Source organism: Lineus longissimus, chromosome 14 (genome assembly GCF_910592395.1).
Source record: "Lineus longissimus chromosome 14, tnLinLong1.2, whole genome shotgun sequence".
In the NCBI taxonomy this organism is placed as follows: Eukaryota; Metazoa; Nemertea; class Pilidiophora; order Heteronemertea; family Lineidae; genus Lineus; species Lineus longissimus.
This window is the reverse complement of record NC_088321.1, coordinates 14,726,374-14,747,142: the sequence shown is the minus strand read 5'-3', so window position 1 is coordinate 14,747,142 and position 20,769 is coordinate 14,726,374. Positions and strand designations below refer to the sequence as shown.

General features: G+C 41.2%; 1 protein-coding gene across 1 annotated transcript; it reads left to right on the top strand.

Moving 5' to 3' along the window:
- Positions 1–834: 834 nt before the first annotated feature.
- Positions 835–20,185, top strand: LOC135498561 (disintegrin and metalloproteinase domain-containing protein 10-like). The gene is made up of 17 exons (XM_064788860.1): positions 835–1,002; positions 6,950–7,085; positions 7,360–7,481; positions 7,819–7,981; positions 8,226–8,316; positions 8,661–8,843; positions 9,685–9,834; positions 10,098–10,284; positions 10,528–10,700; positions 11,131–11,323; positions 11,610–11,772; positions 12,199–12,291; positions 13,146–13,230; positions 13,562–13,661; positions 14,069–14,191; positions 14,516–14,655; positions 14,863–20,185. The coding sequence occupies exons 1-17, from the start codon at positions 942–944 to the stop codon at positions 15,184–15,186; spliced, it is 2,487 nt and encodes an 828-aa protein (XP_064644930.1). The 5' UTR covers positions 835–941; the 3' UTR covers positions 15,187–20,185.
- Positions 20,186–20,769: the final 584 nt, after the last annotated feature.

Below are 20,769 nucleotides of genomic sequence, written 5' to 3'. Positions count from 1 at the left end.
CTAGGAAAACTCGAGGTGGTTGTGACTTGGTAAAATGGTTTCTTTACTTGTGATTGTTTGATATAGTTATGTCGCCACCTGTAGAAGACCATTTACATTTGGCCCGGTGAAAATAGGCTAGCTGTCATAAAAATTTCGGAGAAATTTTTGCATGACAGCTAGCCTCCTGGGCCTAAACTGAGACAACTCAAGGTGGTTGTGACTTGGTAACTTGTCTATCTTCCGGTCTTCGGTCCGTCTGTCGAATTTTACATGCACCCGCTGAAATTGTCACAAAGTCAGAGACAGTAGGTCGAGTGAGTCTTGCAATGATGATCACCATTGATGACGCTTGGAGAATGGACAAAACAATGGCCTGATTGGTTTGCTAGCCTTGTGACGTCAAACTTTTTACACAGAGGGGCTTTCCTGTTTTTTCATCATGGTTTTAATAAGCTAGGCTCGATAAGCGTTGCGGATTGAGACTATAATGGGAACAAAACCACCCCTAAGTCCCAACGAGCGAAACGACTACGATTTTGATCGAAACGACTGGGTGCGAATAAAATAGGTCATGAAACGAAACGACCATCGGCGGAGATCCAGTGCTTAAATATCGATTATCAAACATTTGTATTTTCAGAGACTTTGTGCATTAAAAAAATAATTTATAAATATAAATATAAATAATAAATCTTTAGACAACTATTGATATTCTGAAAAACACAAACAGATCTGACAATCGGCGATAAAGATCAAAATAATAATTTCGTTTCGGAGTCGCAGTAAAATTTCGTCTGCTTTTTACAAAATGACGTCAGGCGAGCGGCCTTGACCCGATGACCCCAAATTTACTTCCTGCATCACGAATGATCACAAACAAATCTTTATCTTTTTGATCGTAAAATAAACTGAGAAATTGGACCTTTCTACCTAAATCTGGCTCTCAGGGATTAGTAGAGATGTTAATCCGGGAACTGACAGCATTAGCGTTCCTATGTCTGTGGAACTTCTCACACGGCGGTAGGTCAAAAAATCGTTTCTCTTCAGCTCAGAATTTTTGGCCCTGCCCTGTGTATGTAAAATTGTACAGGGACAATGCATTATGTACACTGTACATTATATGTATTGTGTACAAATGTTTTGTACACAATCTTATTTAGACACACCCTTTCAAGCTCTGTTTTGATATTTTAACCTAACGAGCATTTTTCATGTGTGATTACTTGATTTAGATGTCGAAATCGCATTATTGGAAAAGAATAATAGACCGATAATGCAGTGCAATGATGGAATTAGGGAGATGCAGTTGACAAGTTGTCATTATTTTTGTGATGAGTCATTAAAATCATGGACGAGATACTTATGATACAAATGACTGCTTGGATGACATGATTATTATCTTCTGACATTGTGTATTTTTTGTGTTTGGAAAACGATGTAGTTGTTTGTAAAAATTGATCGTAAATAAATATGTGTAATATGACAGTTCATAACTTTGGTCCCAGATATGACGATTGTACGGTTTGCGCATAACTGACCAATCAGCTAACAGAGCCAGCAATGACGTCGATCATCTGATTTTACGATTATGCATGATTTACGTCATTTACTGGCTCTGTTAGCTGATTGGTCAGTTATGCACAAACTGTACAATCGTCATATCTGGGACCAAAGTTATGAACTGTTGTATGATACATACATGTATATAAATAAGAATTCATTGATTGTAGTAAGTTGTGGAATCGAATAGACTTAGGTAATGGAGTCAACTGTCTTTTAGTTTGACTGTCAAGACGCATACAAAAATGTTTGTTATCACCTGCTGGCCGACTTTTTAATGTGGTCTAATATTGATTGAGTGAAGTGGCCCTCCAAAAGTTCACTGAAGACATGGTTGAAATGGATATATTGGTAACTGCCAAGAAGAAAATGCAAATTTGGAGAAGCATCTTCTAGAGTACGTTCATATACACCATATGATTACATCCATTTGCCTATAAATATTATGTACTTTTTTGCATTTCTGGAACACCTGGATAATATATTCTGCTTAAAATGTACTTTTAAGTTGAGTGAATTCCACTGTGGCACCCAGTGTAGTCAATCATTTGCATACAATCTCATCGCTTGACTGTACTTGGTTTTAGTTCTTCAACTGATGGAATTCATGATGTGCTTGTGGCAAGGCCATTCCCTGAATTCAAGCACTCGGTGCACATTTGTTCTACTAATGGAATAAATATTCATAACAAGAAAACATACGATCTTACAATGCTACTGAAGAGGGCGGTCATGCTAATTCCCGACCTACCCCGCTTTTCCCGACATTTCCCGACTTGCGGAAAATGCTGCCAAAATATAGTGTATTAATCATCAGAATATTTATATTTGTACTGTTTACATACATATACAGCACGTCTGTTAATTTCAAGACTTTTGAACGATGCTAAGTTGAGCAAAGCAAGTTACATCTACCCAACCGACCGCAATTTTTCTGCAGGTCGGTAATCTTGGTTAGTTGTGGTTGTCGCTTCTTGTAAACTGTACATGCATATGGCCTTGTCTGAACCCAGCATAAATTAATTATTGGAGTTGATTTGCTCAACTTAGCATCGTTCAAAAGTCCTGAAATTAACAGACGTGCTGTATATGTATGTAAACAGTACAAATATAAATATTCTGATGATTAATACACTATATTTTGGCAGCATTTTCCGCAAGTCGGGAAATGTCGGGAAAAGTCGGGGTAGGTCGGGAATTAGCATGACCCTGAAGAGGGAGTGCTTTGAGCATGGGCTTAGTTTCACGGAACTTTGCGCTGTACAAAAGACTCATTATCATTATTGCTATTATACCCCCCCCCTTCCAGTGTTTCAGCCAGAAATCTGAAAAGGCAGGAGACTGCATTTCAGTTTTGTCCATGTCGGCAACAAAATTTGTCTGGGTGCTCAAGTCCAGCAGTAAAACCATTGGCAGTACCAACTTCATGAATCTGTCCGCATCATACATGTACAGTACTTTTAAAGTGCTGAAATAATATAAGCCATGCATATACAATTACAATAAAAATACGGTACACTTGACTTTCAAACAGGATAATGTACTTCATTTTTTCAACCAGCCATCATCAATTATCGTGACTCTACTAATCATATCACAGAGGTAATCATATCAGATCGTGTGTGGCGTGTCCTGACTTGTTTTTCATCTTTTTTTTACCAATTAGCATAATATAATTACATTGTACATTCTATCAGTGGAGCATCTTAATTTTAAAACTACAAGCATAGCTCATCCAATTCATAGTTGTAGAGGAGATAATGTAATTGCCCCGCCACTGCATCGAGGATATCCAACCCAAGATACGCATGGAAACAACAGAAAAAGGCCTTCTCCAGCTGGAGCATGGTGTGCTGTAACTTTTCCCTGAACCTGAAAAAACTGCTTTTTGTCTCTGACAAATCATTACCTAGTATTATTACACCTTCTCTGAGTGTCTACAAACTTGCTCTCCGTTTACAAATATGCGGCATTGCCAGGTAAACAAGAAATGTAGATCAGTCAACTCTAATAGAGTTGATGTAACTTGTTTATCTGTGCCTTTTACTTGCATTTATCGATGGTTAGACCAGGAAGCAAGGTGGCAAGGTACTGGTAGATGAATTGTACATTGTACATTGTATGTTGAAATTATGATAAAGAATTGATATGTACTTGTACGTCCTGGTGAGTCGATTACAATTGGCATACATGTACATGTTCATGCACATGCTTCTAAGGGCTACTCAGTTTGTTCGTAAATTAGAAATCTAATTTGAAAATTTCCATTGTGTAAATACTTAGAGGAGACTGTCCACGCTTGTGTTTTGCCTCGCGTTTGATTGGGTTGGTGGTGCTCTCCATATATTGCAGGAATGGTGGACACATTTGCTTGAATTCCTCTCTCATATTGCAGCCCATGTCTTCAGGTTTGAGGAGACGACCTCACTTGAGTTTTGCCTCACGATCGGGTTGGTTGTCCTCTCAATACATTGCAGTGATGGAGGACAGACGTCCTAGTATTCCTCGAGAGAGATTGTCCTCTCTCATATTGCAGCCTATGTCTTCAGGCTGGAGTCGCATCTTGGAGGAGATGACCTCACTTGAGTTTTGCCTCACGTTCGGGTTGGTTGTCCTCTCAATACATTGCAGTAATGGAGGACAGACGTCCTTGTAATCCTCGGGAGAGATTGTCCTCTCTCATATTGGAGGCAATGTTTTCAGGAAAAAGTGACAACTTGGAGGAGATGACCTCACTTGAGTTTTGCCTCACGATTGGGTTGGTTGTCCTCTTAATACATTTCAGTAATGGAGGACAGACGTCCTTGTAATCCTCGGGAGAGATTGCCCTCTATCATATCCTACGTACCGATCTCGATGGCCTAGTGGTTAAGGCGCCCGCCTCGTGAACGGAAGGTCGCAGGTTCGAAGCCCGCTGGTGACCTCTTTCCGATGCGGCCGGTTGGTTAGCCGCCAGCTAGTTAAATATAGGGTACAAACTGCCTTCTCGCCAGGCGCCAGGCATTAGAGATAGGAGTTTGGAAGTGAAGAGTGTCTCATAAGCCAAAAAGCTGGCTGGCCCTTTCATTAGGGGTGAGACTATAATAAACAAACTTTACTTTATTGGAGGCACTGTTTTCAGGAAAAAGTCACAACTTGGAGGAGATGACCTCAGTTGAGTTTCGCTTTAGGATTGGCTTGTTGTTGCTCTCAATACATTGCTGGAATAGAGGACAGGAGTCCTGTATTTCCTGGGTGGTTATCCTCTCTCTCATTTTGGAGACCAGAGACACATCTTGCTGTTGGAACTTTTTTTAAAGTTGTCTTTGTAAAGTGACAATAAAATCAAATTGTTAAGATCACATGCATGTACGTCACCACCATTCCAACAGGGTGAGTCGTTTCTACTCTATGTGGACAAAGAGATTGGTGTAATGTTAAGTTCGGGAAGTAAGCTTATTTACCTTATACACCCACAAAAGTTAATTCATGTGCTTATGTGTGCAAGTCTGTATTGAATTTTCTATATGCTGTTACATGTACAGTGGAACCTCCCTTAGGGGACACCTCTCTATCAAGGACAACCTCTGGATTAAGGATGTTAGTTTTGGTCCGAGATTACAATAAATTTTACCTCTAATCAGGACACCTCTCTGTTAAGGACAGGACTTGTCAGTCCCGAGAGTGTCCTTAATAGAGAGGTTCTGCTGTAGTACCAAGACACGGAGGATCATGCCCTACATTAAGGTGCAGTTGTTCTCCATACGTACTAATGTACACATTCTTGAGACTGTCAGTCACTGCCACATCCTACGGCCAGTCACGAATATCATGAATTTTCATCGGGCCTACCCAGATATCACACAAGTATCATATTACATGTGTGGAATAGCATTACGGTAGTTATCAGAATGGAGGCTCTCTCTCATCCACTTCCGACAAGCAGGCAAAAATATGACTGGACGTTAGTCGATAATAGTGATTTGAATTTCATGAGATGACGCCGTGAATGACCCAAGCTGATCTATTGTCTGACTCTGAGATAGCAAACGATAATCATGGAGTTGGCACATGACGTCACATCGATGTAGCTCTGTCATACATGTAGCTGGGGAACAGACTATTTGGTGGTTTGTAAAACCAGTTTTGGTGAGGGTGACCCAACCCTGCTAGGTAGAATTTGGTAAAATTCAAAAATTAGCTTTGGGAGGTGACACCTTGGTCCGGGGGTACTGTACTCTTTCCTTTTTTTCCCCTCTGGATAAAAATTTAACTGTTGAACCTCTATTACCGACATCCTTTTGGACAGACACATTTTCTTTTTTTTTAAATGACCTGATTCGTTTTATCCACCTTAAAATGCTACATTACCCCCCAAATGCCTTCAAAGTGCTTCTGAAGTCCTTGAAATCTTACAAAATAGGACTTTAACAAGATTTTAAGTGCACACGAAAACGGAAAACATTGTTAGATTACCCCCCTCTTAACTCAAAGGCTGTGGAGAACACTGATGACTCTATCAAATGATCGCTGATACACCACACAATATCCTACATGTCCCACCATATCCACAACAAACATAGTGAGTAGAACGTATTGATTTTCTCTTGAAGTGACTGATCATGCTCCCCCCATGAAAAAATCGTAAAAAAATGAATGGGTTCATTGTATCCACGCTGTTATTATCAGAGGTCAATCATTCAGCGTGGCGGTAAGGTCAGATATGTCACTATGTCACTATATCAGCAGATAGTGCCATTCCCTGTTAAAGGGACTATATAGGCAGCAGCTAAGTAGGCAGGATAAAGTTACACATAGTCCCCAATAGGGGTCTCTCACATCTCAAAGTACATCAAACTATTCACGCTTGTAAGAGGAGTGCTGAATCTGACATGACCCAGTGAACTTACTGTGAATATTAGTCGCCTGAGAAGTTGCCAATAGGGGTCTCTCACATCTCACAGTACGTCAAAACTATTCACGCTTGTACAAGGAATATATTTACTTTTGAATCTGACATGACCCAGTGTCCTTACTGTGTATATTAGTCACCTGAAGATGCTAATTTAACCCCCCCTTCCCCCCGCTCCTGCCTATAGTCCCCTGTCAATCTGTGTTACTCTTAGTACAGCACTGGTCCCCAACAACATTCATGAGCAGAATGTCAGAACAGGCAGGAAGTAGCCTGTATTTGTTTACCTGATAGCCATCCCAGCAAATGAAATGTGTGGTCAATATTTATAAAATCGCTGTGGTCGATTATAATGCAATCAAGGTGTTAACAACAATCTGCAAGGGACCATTAGCTGCGATCACTCAACAAATGAATGATTTTTCATCAATGCCCCTGCGATCGTGATTGCCTGCAACAAAAATCTTGCCTGTGTGTTCAAGTGAGTACAAACATCCCTATTTTTTATCATTACAGGTTTACGACGGCTTAATGACTATGTAATGCACTATGAGGGGTTAACGTACAGCACCACTGACCTTCACGATGCCCACAGCCGCGTGAAAAGGTCGATTTCCACCGATGCGCATTTAAATTTCAATGCTCACGGACAGTAAGTGGTTCTTTTAGCTTACACTAGGGGGCCCCAGGGAAATCCTCTCGTTGTCACTCGGATTTGAGGGTAACAGTATGAGCAGCACTCTCTAATGGTACCATCTGTAAACCTATTGACATTCATTTGAAAGCTCTCGCTCGGCACTTTCTGGAGGTACCTTTCAATTTTCATGCAATTATCAAGCTATTCTGAAGTTTTTCGAATACAGCCAAGTCGATATGTTCAAATAAGAGGTCTCTGAACTTTTTCTGACTCATCCTTTTTCTTCCAGAACATTTTCCCTCCGCCTCAGCCCCGATACCAGTATTTTCTCACGCGACGCCGTTATCGACCGCGGCCACGGGAAGGTAGAAAAATTAGATACCAGTCATTTATATCAGGGAGAATTAGCGGGTATGTATTGTCTTGTAAAACAGTTAGCGAAAAGTAGGTTGCCGCATCAATATCCAAAATGGCTGCCTTCCGGCCACTTATTAACGCGGTATCTGTAGAAGTCGGCGATGTGTCAAAGCTTGATTTAGTATTTGGGTACATACAGACTCCAGTAAGAGTAGGACACGGCGTCAAAATCCAAGATGGCCGCCACCTTACGTGTTGATATGTCGTGAGTGCACTTGTGAATGCGTCATCTGTAGAAGTCTGTGATGAGTAAATCGTACACAGACGAGTGTTTTGAATCTTAAGCTTTCAAAACTTAATAAATTGATTGTTTTTTTGTTGTGTTTTGCAGGCCAGCCTGGCTCCAGTGTAGTTGGTGCTATAATTGACGGGACATTCCGCGGTTATGTGAAAACGTTAGATGAAACATATTACATAGAGCCTTCTAGCTACTACTTCAAGAGTCCACAGAAGTTCCATTCCATTATCTATGCAGACAGACGCGTGAAAGAGAGGTATGTGGTCCCCAACCCCCATATATAGCGCCCCCCTTTGTGTTTTTTTTGCATACATGTAAGGCCTTCTAGCGACTACTTCTAGAGACCACAGAGGTGCACACACACCTGGTAAAGAAAGGTACCTTCCCTATCGTTTCGGATTGGTGTAAAGTTGCAACAGCCGGTGAATTTTTCAATCCGGGTCCAAAAAAGGTTCCAGTGTTGACTTGACAGATTTTATAATTCTATTTCGTCTTTTCAGAGTTAAAAGAGGTGAACCCCATCAGCCACACTGTGGTCAAGCAAACCCTATCACCAAGGAATGGATGGAAAGCGTACAGAACTCAGGAGTAGTGAGTATTTTGCTACCAAACTCATTGACTGGTTGGATGTTGGGGCTATCCACATCCTTCAGGGGGAGAGGGTGTGACGCACGAAAAACTAAGACTTATCTTTTAACCACAGTCCCTATACATGTTTTTTTTTGGGTTGGTTACACCTGAAAAAACTGAACTAAATGCATCCCTCGTCCATAAGATTGGGTAATGCCAGCTCTTTCACTGTGAAGCTTTTCCTAAGCCTAATTGGGATCCAGGCCACCCTGTCTATACCAGATGTGGGCAGGGGTTTGGTTCACTTAAAAAACCTGCTGTAGCAAAAAAGTTAAATGTCTTCAAAACGGTTGTTCCATTTGTAGGAACAGCCCGATCGACCGAAGCGCGGCACAAACTCATTCTCGGGGCGAGATAATTTGTATCATAATCTTTACTCCGAGTCCTTGAATCGTCAAAAGAGGGCGCCAGCGAGTAATGCAAAAGTTTGCACATTGTTCATGCAGTCCGACCCGATGTTGTGGATAGAGCTCAGAACTGAAGGAAAGGTAAGTGTATAGTACCCCCAGGTATATGGCACGGCTTAACCCGCCGGCCATGAGGGAATTCCCTTATGGCCCAGTGGTTGGCACGTTGGCCCCAGAGTGGAAGTTTAGCAACGTTGAGCGCGGTCAACCTTTGGATCGGTGACCGGCGCGTACAATACATCTGGCAGACCTTCCCACGCGATGCGAGCTCTGGATTTGTAGTTCGGTACTGAGACGCATGAAGCGCTAAGTAGGATCGCGGACGATCCATCTCTGTCCGAAGGGGGGAATGGTGTATAGTACCCCCAGGTATATGGCACGGCTTAACCCGCCGGCCATGAGGGAATTCCCTTATGGCCCAGTGGTTGGCACGTTGGCCCCAGAGTGGAAGTTAAGCAACGTTGAGCGCGGTCAACCTTTGGATCGGTGACCGGCGCGTACAATACAGTAAGTCTTATTTCTAACTGTTCTTAAAAGCATGAACAACTTTGTTGGGCACAGAATGGTCGTTTGAGTTTGGTACGCTGTGGGCATCTGACCATAGTATTATTGCCTGGTTGTTCAAAGCCTGGTTAGTTTGGCGGCCGCTACAAAACCTAGAGGATTCCTACTAGGCAGCACCCCTCGGGAAAACTTATAAGGTTCCGCTAACTTGGTGGTGGCCTAAGCGTAATGGTGCAAAATTAGCAGCCCGCTAAGATAAATGTGGTTAAGCGGCCGCGAAACCGGATAGCAAAGCTTTGAACAAACCGCACCCAGGGGTCAAATAGTTAAGTTCGATGACACCTCTGGCGTCATTGATTTCAGAGAGTCAACCCATACCTTTCAGAATCTCAAGTCGTTGTTTTTTTCCACCTTGTAGGATGCCATTTCAATACAGCGGGAAATATCTGGTATTTTCCTCACGCACGTTGCAGGGCTGAAGAATATTTATGAGGCGACCACTTTCAAGAATTCCGACAGCCCCGGGATTAGTTATAGCGGTATTACTTTTCAAGTAAATAAAGTCCAGGTAAGTCGGATTCCCATAGTGATTTTGAAGCCTTAGAGGCCGTCACACCAGGCAGAGGAAGCCACTGAAGGCCACAACAAACAAGTAGCAAACAAACGACCGTAACGTTGTGATCACTCTCGTTCTTGGTGATGTCAGTAAAAGGCAAGCCGTGAGCGAACTGATAAGCGGCTGGCCAATGAAATGACGAAGATCTACGTCAGATGGCGCTGAAAGTGTTCACGTGTTCTCCTGCTTTAAATCTTCATCTTTTGGGCTTCCAGATTCAGAATGATTCAGCCTGCAGCCAGGTCAACACGAATCAGTTCTGTAACCCGTACATCGACGTCAGCAACTTCTTGAACCTCAATTCCCTCGCGAACCACGACGACTTCTGCCTGGCGTACATGTTCACGTATCGTGACTTCAGCCAGGGGACGCTGGGATTGGCGTGGGTTGGCGCCAAGGGAAGTAAGTAATAACCAGAATTTATAAATGATTCTTGGTCAAACTTATCATCGTGATGATAATAGTGAGTTTTTATACAACGCTTTTCACTCTTAAGTGTGAAAATTGGAAAAAAGTTGTTTTGAAATAATTTTACTAATTTAAGGACATTTGGCCCTCTTCACCGTTAATCAGTGTGAAAAGGACTGCTCGTAGTGGTCTCATGTTCTTTCTCATTTCCATTTTCATTTCTCTCCCCGCCAATAGGGGTCAGCGGCGGCATCTGCGAGCAGTACAAAGAATACAACGAAGGTGGCAAGAGAACGTTTAAAAGTTTGAACACCGGCATCGTGACGTTTGAAAATTACCAACAGCGTGTGCCGACCAAGGTTTCAATATTGACATTCGCCCATGAAGTCGGTCATAACTTTGGATCACCGGTAAGCAGCAAGTCAAGAATCCCCATTTTACAAGTAGTTGCCAATTGGAGGATGTTTCACCCCTCACACCCGCAGAATCGACTGCTACCCTCTTGTCCAAGTCGCGTCTGCTCTAGCAAGATTTATGCCTTGCCCCAAGGTTTAGCTGTGTCTAAAAATAGATTTGCGCTAGAAAAAGCATGTGTGCATGTCCTTGTTGATTTCATCGATGAATTCCCAATTTGCTCTGTCAATTGGTTTAACACCACGTACAATTGGTAAGATTTAGCAAGATATCGTTGGCATGGCAACATCCAGCCATTTCCATGAAACTCCTGCGATACAATAAGTAATAGCTTAAGAAATCTGACAATCTGCAATTCTGTGCTCGTACGATGGGATTAGCCACACTTTGCGTTGCCCGCGTTTTCAGCATTGTTGTTGATTTCAGCACGACTACCCTGCCGAATGTATGCCCTATACGAAACTGAAAAACGATGCTGGAAATTTCATTATGTTCGCCCAGGCGACCTCTGGTGACCGGACGAACAACAATCAATTCTCGCCATGCAGCCTCAACAACATCTCGCTAGTCCTCGATGAAATTTTCAATCAGAATAACGGAAAAATCAATTGTTTCAAAGGTACAAATTTCCGTCTTTGTCGATTTCCCATCCTTCTTTAATTCACGCTGGTAATTTAGTTTGGAGCATTTCGCATCCAGGTGCCTTATGCCAATCAACAGAGGGTGACGTGACATAACCATTTCTGCGTCCAACTATCTCATTCTACATTCACTTGCATACACAGAGATTTTGACCTCTCTAATCAGGACAACTCACTACTAAGGACAGTAGTCTCATGAGTGTCCTGGATGGCTTGACTCTACTCTACAAGAATTGCTTAATTTTCTCCACTTTTCCTGTTCAGATATTGGAGTTGCATTCTGCGGTAACATGCTTGTGGAGGAAGGAGAAGAATGCGACTGTGGCTATGCTGACCAATGTCAGGACAAGTGTTGTAATCCTCGTCCGGTTGACGCAGGGGCAGATGCGTCCGAAGCCTGTAAATTGAAACCAGGCTATAAATGCAGGTTTGTGGATAAATCTTTCAGGAACTGGCTAGTCTGTGCGGTCAGTTTGTATTTTTAGAGAAACTGAAAGGTCTGCGTTTTCCTTGTGATGTTGTGATTGTGGTGTGGTCTGGAATTGGGTGATGACACAGCGCATTAGGCTCTGTTGAGTGATCCGATAGCCAGGCGCTTGTAAACCCACCTAAATCAGCTCACCCAACAATTTGTCTCTGACTCTGTGGTTCAATCCACGGCAAACAATTCGTGAATTGAATCAGTCCTGACTTAATTGGCGCTGTGCAAAAAGTGGTGGATTTACTCAAGTTAACAGGAGCCTTCGCAGAAGTGTTTATTTAGCTTGAATGCACATAGGGTGTACACTTTACAGAATTCTGCTGGAAAAAAAAGAAATTCCGATTTACTGACTGTTTCGTTCTTCCATTTCAGCTCTGCAGATCCATGTTGTAAAAACTGTCAATTTGACGACGCGACGAGGATGTGTTCCCCTGAAACAGAGTGCAGCAATGAAACGAATTGCAAATATCCTTTTCTATGAAATCGTTTTGATGTTTTGACAACGCCACTGTCGGGAGTGGCGCAGTGCGAACATCAGCGCCTGTCACCTCTGAGGTCACAGGTTCAATTCCCAGTCGGTCCGGGTGTGCTCTTGTCATTGAGAGAGCAACTCCCTTTGACAGCGTAGGTCTCCTACGGGAACTCCAGTTTCCTCCTACCGGGGACTTACAGTACAGTATTGTTTATAGAGCTCATAATGTCCTAGTTGACGCTCAGCTCTCAATTCAATATTTTTTACGTCTCGACTCACTTGCACATTTCAAAAGCAAATGCGATGTTGATAAATTAATGAGGGTCTGTCGGATGATACTTGGAGCGGTGGTCCCTTGTACCTGAGTGGTTAGGCCAGGGCAAGAAAATTATCCCACATAGGTGGACTGTGGCCTTAGACTGAGCTAAAATCCAATGGGGTTATGATGCCGGTAATGGAGATGCTGATTATGATGATGATGATGATTATGACGACAATGATGATGTTGATGACAATGATATTGATGATAATGATGATGATGATGATGTCGATGATGATAATGATGATGATTATGACAACAATGATGATGTTGATGACAATGATATTGATGATGATGATGATGATGATGTCGATGATGATAATAATGATGATTATGACAACAATGATGATGTTGATGACAATGATATTGTTGATAATGATGATGATGATGTCGATGATGATAATAATGATGATTATGACAACAATGATGATGTTGATGACAATGATATTGTTGATGATGATGATGATGATGATGATGATGATGATGATGATGATGATGAATTGTTCATAGTTTCCTTAACCCTCTTACTGGTGTGGCTAAAACCTGCCCGAAGCCTGCTGCAAAGGAAGACTACACGCCTTGCAATTCGATGACCCAAGTCTGTAGGGCCGGGGTAAGTGCTCTCATTTCAGTGGTTAATAGTAGGGTTGAGACATTTCTGACTTATGGAGCCTTTTCATTTTTTTCCTCAAAAAAAATTCAATTCGGCAGCAGAAATAGAAAGATCTTTGCCTCGGCTCTCCGGAGAACTTTAAATTTTCTAAATCGGACAAAATGAAAGTATTTCAGAGGCATGTTTCACAAGATTACGATAGCAGCTAGTAGTAGAGTTTCAGTACAATAAAATTTTAAAATGGGGCGTGGCTGGTGTAAAGGGAGGCAGTGTGGTTGGATTTGGCCGGATTAAATGCAAGTGGGTTAACAATGCTTATTCCTCCTTTCAGGATTGTAAGGATTCTATATGTCAGCGGTTCGGTTGGGAGGAATGCTCGTCGACGTTAGAACAAGCAGACTCCACGGAGCTGTGCTATATCTCCTGCAAAGGTAAGTGATTAACGGTGGTGCTAACTGCGGGCACTGTAAGGACCCGGTAAAAACCGGGTACGGTAGTGAAAAAGTTAACGGCAAATGCCGTTTGTTAAAAAAAATGTCCATGAGTAACTGCTAAAAATCTGTGAAATTGCAGTAGTGAAAATTGTTTATGGTTTAGTTATTGAAGAGTCCTTCTTTAGACGATAAAACAAAAATACAGTAGAACCTCCCTTAGCGGACACCTCTCTAATAAGGACACCCTCTCTATTAAGGACACTGGTTTTGGTCCCAAATTGGTTGTTACCATTCAATTTTACCTCTCTAATCAGGACACCTCTCTATTAAGGACAGTACTTTTCAGTCCCAAGGGTGTCCTTAATAGAGAGGTTCTACTGTACTTCAATGTTTTTTTCTTTCAGCCAATGGTTCTGCCACCGCCCCCTGCATAAGTAGTGCAAGTCTGACGCTAGCCGCAGATGCGCCGAAGTTTAAAGAAATGATAGATTCGATAAATGGAGGTCTGGCTATTAGGAAGCCAGCTGGTAGGTCTAAGGTTAAAGGTCAACATGTTGAAGGTCAAGGTCAAATACTTCAGGATGTGATTTCAGTCAATATCAAAGAGATGTCTCAGAGTACAGAAGTAAATTTCGTATTCCATGTGGGGTTTTGATGAAAAGCTTCAAAGAAAAAACACTTTTAAGAAATTTGCCGGGTTTTGACACGGTTTGGGCATATGCAGGGATTATTGTGAACTCGCTGATTGGAGAAATCTAGATTATTTCTACCTTCTATGAATACTATTGCAATGATGAACCAGTTTACCACCCTGCTCCAAGTGTCATCATCTTGCATTCCACATTTTCCAGGCTCCCACTGTGATAACATGCAAGGTTACTGTGATGCCTTCTTCAAGTGCCGTCGCGTCGACGCGGACGGTCCGCTAGCTCGATTGAAAAATCTTCTCTTCAACCCAGCGACGCTTAATACTATCAAGGAATGGATTGTGGTGAGTAGGGACGAGGTTTTAGTCGTTTAATGCATAAGAGATCCTTGGTCCCGGTAAAAGTAGAAAAATCTCCAGGCTACCTTAATCTGGAGTGGTGAAGCGGCCTTTGTAACAACGCTTCTGATTGGCTGATTTGTTACGAGGAAATACTAATATAGAATGGCGATTCCAAATAATTTGAAATTCACTCCGTATTTGACCTTTCAGGTTCATTGGTGGGCCGTCCTGCTGATGGCGATAGGGTTAATCCTCTTCATGGCCTTGTTCATCAAGATATGTTCAGTTCACACTCCAAGCAGCAACCCGAGTAAAAAGCCCGCACGCGCCCTTACGTTGCCGCGGAGACGGCCGCGTGGCGAGCAGCCGCAGGCAGCTGAGAGACGTCCACAGGTACCGCAGGGGCCGCCGCCACCTTACGGTGCACCATCAGCACCACCTGGTGGCCCACCGCCGGGGAAAGGCAAGAAGCGCCGGGCAAAGGACCTGAGGTATCAAGCAGATATAGAACTTCATCCGCACCAGAGAGTATAATTTTTTGTATACATGTAAGTTTGGGTTGGTAGGGAGTGTCTGTGTATTTTGCAGGGATGTCAGATTGTCGATTTTAGGCGGATTTCAGACTTTTTTTCCTCTTGTTAATTGCTAAATGTGATAGCTTGAATGGAAGGACATCTGTCTTGACTCTCCGTGGAGCTTTGAATTTTTAAAATTGGTTCAAAAATAAACATTTTAGAGGCATTTTTGTGCGTGTACGTGCTAATCAAAAGACAAGAATTTCTGCCAAAATGGCATCTTCAGAACTTCTTCTCTGCTATAATATACAGACATTTTTTGCTCGCTTAGGAGAATTATGTGCAGGCAAAATTAACATTCTTGCAGCTATGCCTTATTGGATATGCAAATGAGGGGGCAGGGCCAGTGATTGATTTTGACAGGTGGGAGCTTGACACCTGCAACACCTATCACAGTGTGGTTTGACCCAAAACTCTATGGTTGGGTGATACCATATCTGTGTTTTGGGAGTGTAGGGTAAAGAACTCACTTGTTGAGTGAACACTGCCTCGGGTGTCTTCAGCCATTTTGTCTGATTCAAAAATCAGCATTTTGTGGACATCGATTTTCTAGGAATGTTGATATTTCAATCGGACTCGAGACAAAAATATATTATTTTAAAGAAAAGTGTAACATTTTGTAAAAAGATTTTGTAAAGAAATGTTATTTACTAAATGCTGAATGCTTTTGGATGGATTAAATAGTAAATGTGGACGATGCATGTACAAGCCTTGTTCCAATGTGGCTGTATGATATATATGTGTGATTTATTTCTTTAATGATCTCTGTAAGGTAAAGTGGTACACTTATAATCCTGGTACAGTTATAGCCTCTTCAGTACAGAAAACATACACATTAACATTAATGCACAGTACACATGCATACAAAAGCTGTAATTAAACCCAGGTTATAATTGTACAATCTTACCTTACTTCGTAGAAAAGATGGAAAAAGCAGTGGTTTTGAGAGAAAAGGTACATTTAAGGTAGTGTTATTTTGTGCTAAGGTAAAGTGCTACAGTTATAGTCACAGTACAATCATAGCCCTGCAGTGTAAAAAGCAGCTGTGCTACACATTTTTGCACACCGAGTGTATAATTGTTCCAGGGCTAAGATTGTTACACCTCGCCTTTTTAATGAAACACTGAAGGTTATACCCAAGGTCACTAGAATATTAAGGTTGCAATAAGTCAAGGTCGTTACAAGGTGAAGGTCACTCCATTTGAAGGTCAGACTGTCTTTAGAGTGGCCTCTATGAATTGAACTAGGAACTAGGCCTAACTTGGGATGAGCTAGAATATCAAGGTCGCAATAAGTCAAGGTCGTTACAAGGTGAAGGTCACTCCATTTGAAGGTCAGACTGTCTTTAGAGTGGCCTCTATGAATAGAACTAGGAACTAGGCCTAACTTGGGATGAGCTAGAATATCAAGGTCGCAATAAGTCGAGGTCGTTACAAGGTGAAGGTCACGCCATTTGAAGGTCAGACTGTCTTCAGAGTGGCCTCTATGAATAGAACTAGGAACAAGGCCTAACTTGGGATGAGCTTCCTTCTATTCGTATGTTGGTGACATAAATCTTCAGATCTTTACTAATTTTTTGCCAAGTCACTATTAGAGTGCCCTCTTTGAGTGGAACTAGGTACTGAGGGTGCTGCCCCCTGGTGCTGGATTCTTAAAGTAATAATTCTCAATCTCTTTGTCCATAGTTTAGATACTTTTGTACTTTTCAAACTTCTGCTTTTCTTCCTGTTTTGAGATTTTTGTTTAACCCTTTGGGGATTTAAAGGGGCACTGTAGGCAGGAGTCAAATTAGTGGTCTTGGGATGATTAGTATGCGCAGTTGGCGGGCATCTGTGATGTTGTTTTTGTAGAACAAAATAATACTTCTGTTTGTGTAGATCCTGTATTATAACCCAGGCACTTAAGAAAAGGCATCGTACTTTTGCAATGGCTAGTCGCAGCGATTTTAATCGCTGTTGTGTGACAAAAAGATCTTTCATCTGCGTTCAAAGCTGGTAATTCCTGAGTTTCATATTCATGGCAGGTCGCTGCGATAACGGATTCTTATCACAGGTGCCACTGCAGACGTTTTGTGTTGTTGCATCCGATCGTGATCGCATGTCGCTGTGATTTCGATCGTATGTTTTTGGCACGATTTTGATCGCTTGTTTGCGGGGCACTTAAAGGACTACACCGTTCGTTAAGAATTTTGAATTTGTAATTGAATTTGAAAATTTCAATTGCGTAAATACATACTTAATATAAATTTCAGCATTGCCTTTCTGTAGACAGATCTACAAATACAATAAGTACCAAGTTTCAACAAATTCGTGTTCATAATAACTGCACTATGGCATTGTGTATTAGTGCATTTCTATAGAACTTGGCCACCAGTAATTATGAACGGCGTACCCCTTTAATACCATTAACGCATATGAATAGGCCAAGAAACAAACTTTAGAAATGTAACGACGTTTCTGATTGGTCAATTTATTTAGTTAGTGTTTTTAAAACAGCCAATCAGATTTGAATTTTGTCACAACCCACATGCTTAACCTCAGCATTTGTTTTAACTTTACATTGTATATATTTGTTGATACTAACTAAAGGAAAATTTTATACAATCACTTTGGCACCGTTTTTTAATCATATTATTTTGGCACATGTCTTATTTGATCACATTGATTAACAAGTTTTATCTGCGAGGTGTTTGGAAACAGGTTTTCCATACCAAAGCCAGGCATCGGAATTTATAAGAAACTAGAGGTATTGATTGTCTCAGCAAAACCGTGAGGGTGGAGCAAAAATGTTGGCCAAAAACGAGCAACATTTCGGCTCCATCCGAGCGGTTTGGGTGACTCAATCAATACTGACAGTAAGGTATCAATTTCTATTCGAAAACGTCTCAAATTAAACAAAGAAAAATGTGGTTTTAAAAGCTTTTTGACAGCTTCCGCATTTTGCACCAACCCAAGCGGAATTGAAAACGAGGCTTCGTTTGCGCATAGTGCATTTACACTGTAAAGTGCGGTTCGTTCTAAATCTAGATGTTTTGGAATATCTCGCCAATCACCAGAAGTGTGGATCTGAAGACTCCTCAATAATGCCTTTGAAATGTATTTGTTTGTTATGATTATGATTTCATTTTGTGCGTCTGCTTATATTTTGGAGGATGGGGTAAAAACGAATACTGCAAACTGGGAAATGTTCGCAAACGTTTCATTTTCAAATGTGCATGTACTGTCAAAGGCGTACCTAGAAAGCATGTTAATTTATAAACTGTAATGCATTAACCCTGTGAATTTTATCAGCAAACACAGTATTTAATCTATCACCAATTGAAAATGAGCAATTTTGCCAACTTTTAGCGCCGCGAAATTTTCACGGTTATGAGTATCGTACAAGTTCTCAGGTCTTTGTAACTTTACTAATCAGGCGGATTTGAAAATTTTGGTTTAAATGCAAGTTCATGTGCTCAAATTAATACAGTATTGAGATGAAAATTACTTAAAATCGATTAATCATTGTTCCTCGTTTTATTAGAACTGATGCAAAAAAAATTCTTTTTGAAAAATCTTCTTTCAAAAAAAGGGTTTTTACCCATGCTGAGATGTGTATCCGAGAATATTGTAAGCTTAAGGTTGAGGTCAGGTTGAGGAATTGGAGGTATTGGTCAACTCACCAAACACTGTGAATGTGGAGCTAAAATGTTGGCAAACCCGAGGTGACGGCCAAGGTTTTGGCAAAATGACGAATAGTGAGAAGTGAATCATATGTAACCCAGGCTGAATGAGGTATTGTTGAATAAGTAACAAGTGAATTCTATGTAGTCCGGCCAAGGAGGTATATAGAATGAGTGAGAAGTGAATCATATGTAACCCAGCCTGAGGGGTTACATAGAATTAGTTACAAGTGAATCGTATGTAAACCAGGCCAAAGGAGGTAATGTAGAAGAAGATGCAGAAGATCATGAAATTATTTCAAACACACTATTTATGTATGTGAATATAATATAATAACAATTAACTTGTGCGCTGAATATTTTATTCAGTTCTTTTGAGACAAAAATTGGTTCAATATGGGAAAATTTTCCAAAATCATGAACTTTTATAAAAAAACCATGGTTTTGACAAATTTTTGCTGGAATTATCCGAGATATTTTTATAGCTTGTAAATGTTTGTATATAAAATGGAGGAAGTGTTATAGTGATTTGAACACTGTCAAGGGTAATTTCTTCTGAAACGGCTATTCCATGCCATCCATTAGTCTTGATAAAAAGCCCGAAAGGTTTTAAAGCCCAAAAGATACTGTTAGATTCTTATAAGAATACTTTACCAGCAAAGTTTTATTGGGTTGTACACCAGGCATGTGATGTACACCATTGCAATTAAGGTTGGGTCATCGTAAAAGGAGAACTGAACTCTGAAATACCCCTGACAGCAGTAATTGAATGAATTGTTGGCCCATCTTTGTACTTAGCCATGTCAGTTTCAGATTTCGCTATGGGACAAGGGTTGTCCAACAAATGCACAGAGTTGTAAATAAAATTAACCCCTTTGTGCCCAAGTTTCTTTGGTTTAAGATTGGACTTTGTGAAAACAATCCAATTTTGGAAACAGTAGTACCATTAGAAGGTCAGACTCGAGCACTTTAAAATAAGTACCTATTTCATGCGGTGTAGTGTTATGGTACCATATGGGAGCCTGTCTCGAGCACCTCAAAATATGCGCCTATGTGCACTTTTAGAGAAATGGTACTTTGAAATGTTGTGCGTTTATTCCTTATGGTACCATATAAAAAGTTGTCATAGGGCTACGCAATCAGTTCCCATGTTATGAGTAGGTCCCAAATCTTTAATATACCAGGAATCTTGGCCATGAAGGGGTTAATTGACGAGTATAATTTGTATTATGTCAGTTGATTGAATTCCTGAGACTTTGTATAGATTTGCATCAAGCTCTATTAATAAACAAATGAAATAAAAGAGTGTGTTGTGTTGTTTGTCTAAATTCAAGGCATGAAGTGGCTTGTTTCGTTTCTGCAGACAAGGCCGTTGATTCAAAGGCCTGAGAGGGGTATACACTCTCCCGGTCCTAGGTCCTGTGACACTCCTGTTCCTCGTCAATGATGTTTACCAATAACACACCTGTAGAATGAGGAGACAACTCACGTTTATGACAGGCCCTTGATATGCATACACCTGCTGGGTTGATATGATTATGAATAAGTCTTGTAAATGCTTTTACTTCAATTTTACACAGGAAGGCCTAGTGTAAATGTGCAGTAGAACCTCCCTAAGCGGACACCTCTCTACTAAGGACAACCTCTCTATTAAGGACACTAGTTTTGGTCCCAAATTGGTTATTTCCATTCAATTTGACCTCTCTAATCAGGACACCTCTATTAAGGACAGCACTTGTCAGTCCAGAGGGTGTCCTTAATAGATAGGTTCTACTGTATATGGATTTTTAGATAAAAGCATTTGTAAGTCTTTACTCATGTCACCCCCAGTCTCCCATCTTTGACTGACGAAGACTGTATTGGATCTGGCAGAGTCACTGT

Bases quoted from the DNA above. Each gene is read 5' to 3' on its own strand.
- LOC135498561 (XM_064788860.1), top strand. From the start codon at position 942: ATGTTAATCCGGGAACTGACAGCATTAGCGTTCCTATGTCTGTGGAAC. The intron at 7,482-7,818 runs GTATGTATTGTC...TGTGTTTTGCAG, and splicing joins ATATCAGGGAGAATTAGCGG to GCCAGCCTGGCTCCAGTGTA. The intron at 10,285-10,527 runs GTAAGTAATAAC...CCCCGCCAATAG, and splicing joins GTGGGTTGGCGCCAAGGGAA to GGGTCAGCGGCGGCATCTGC.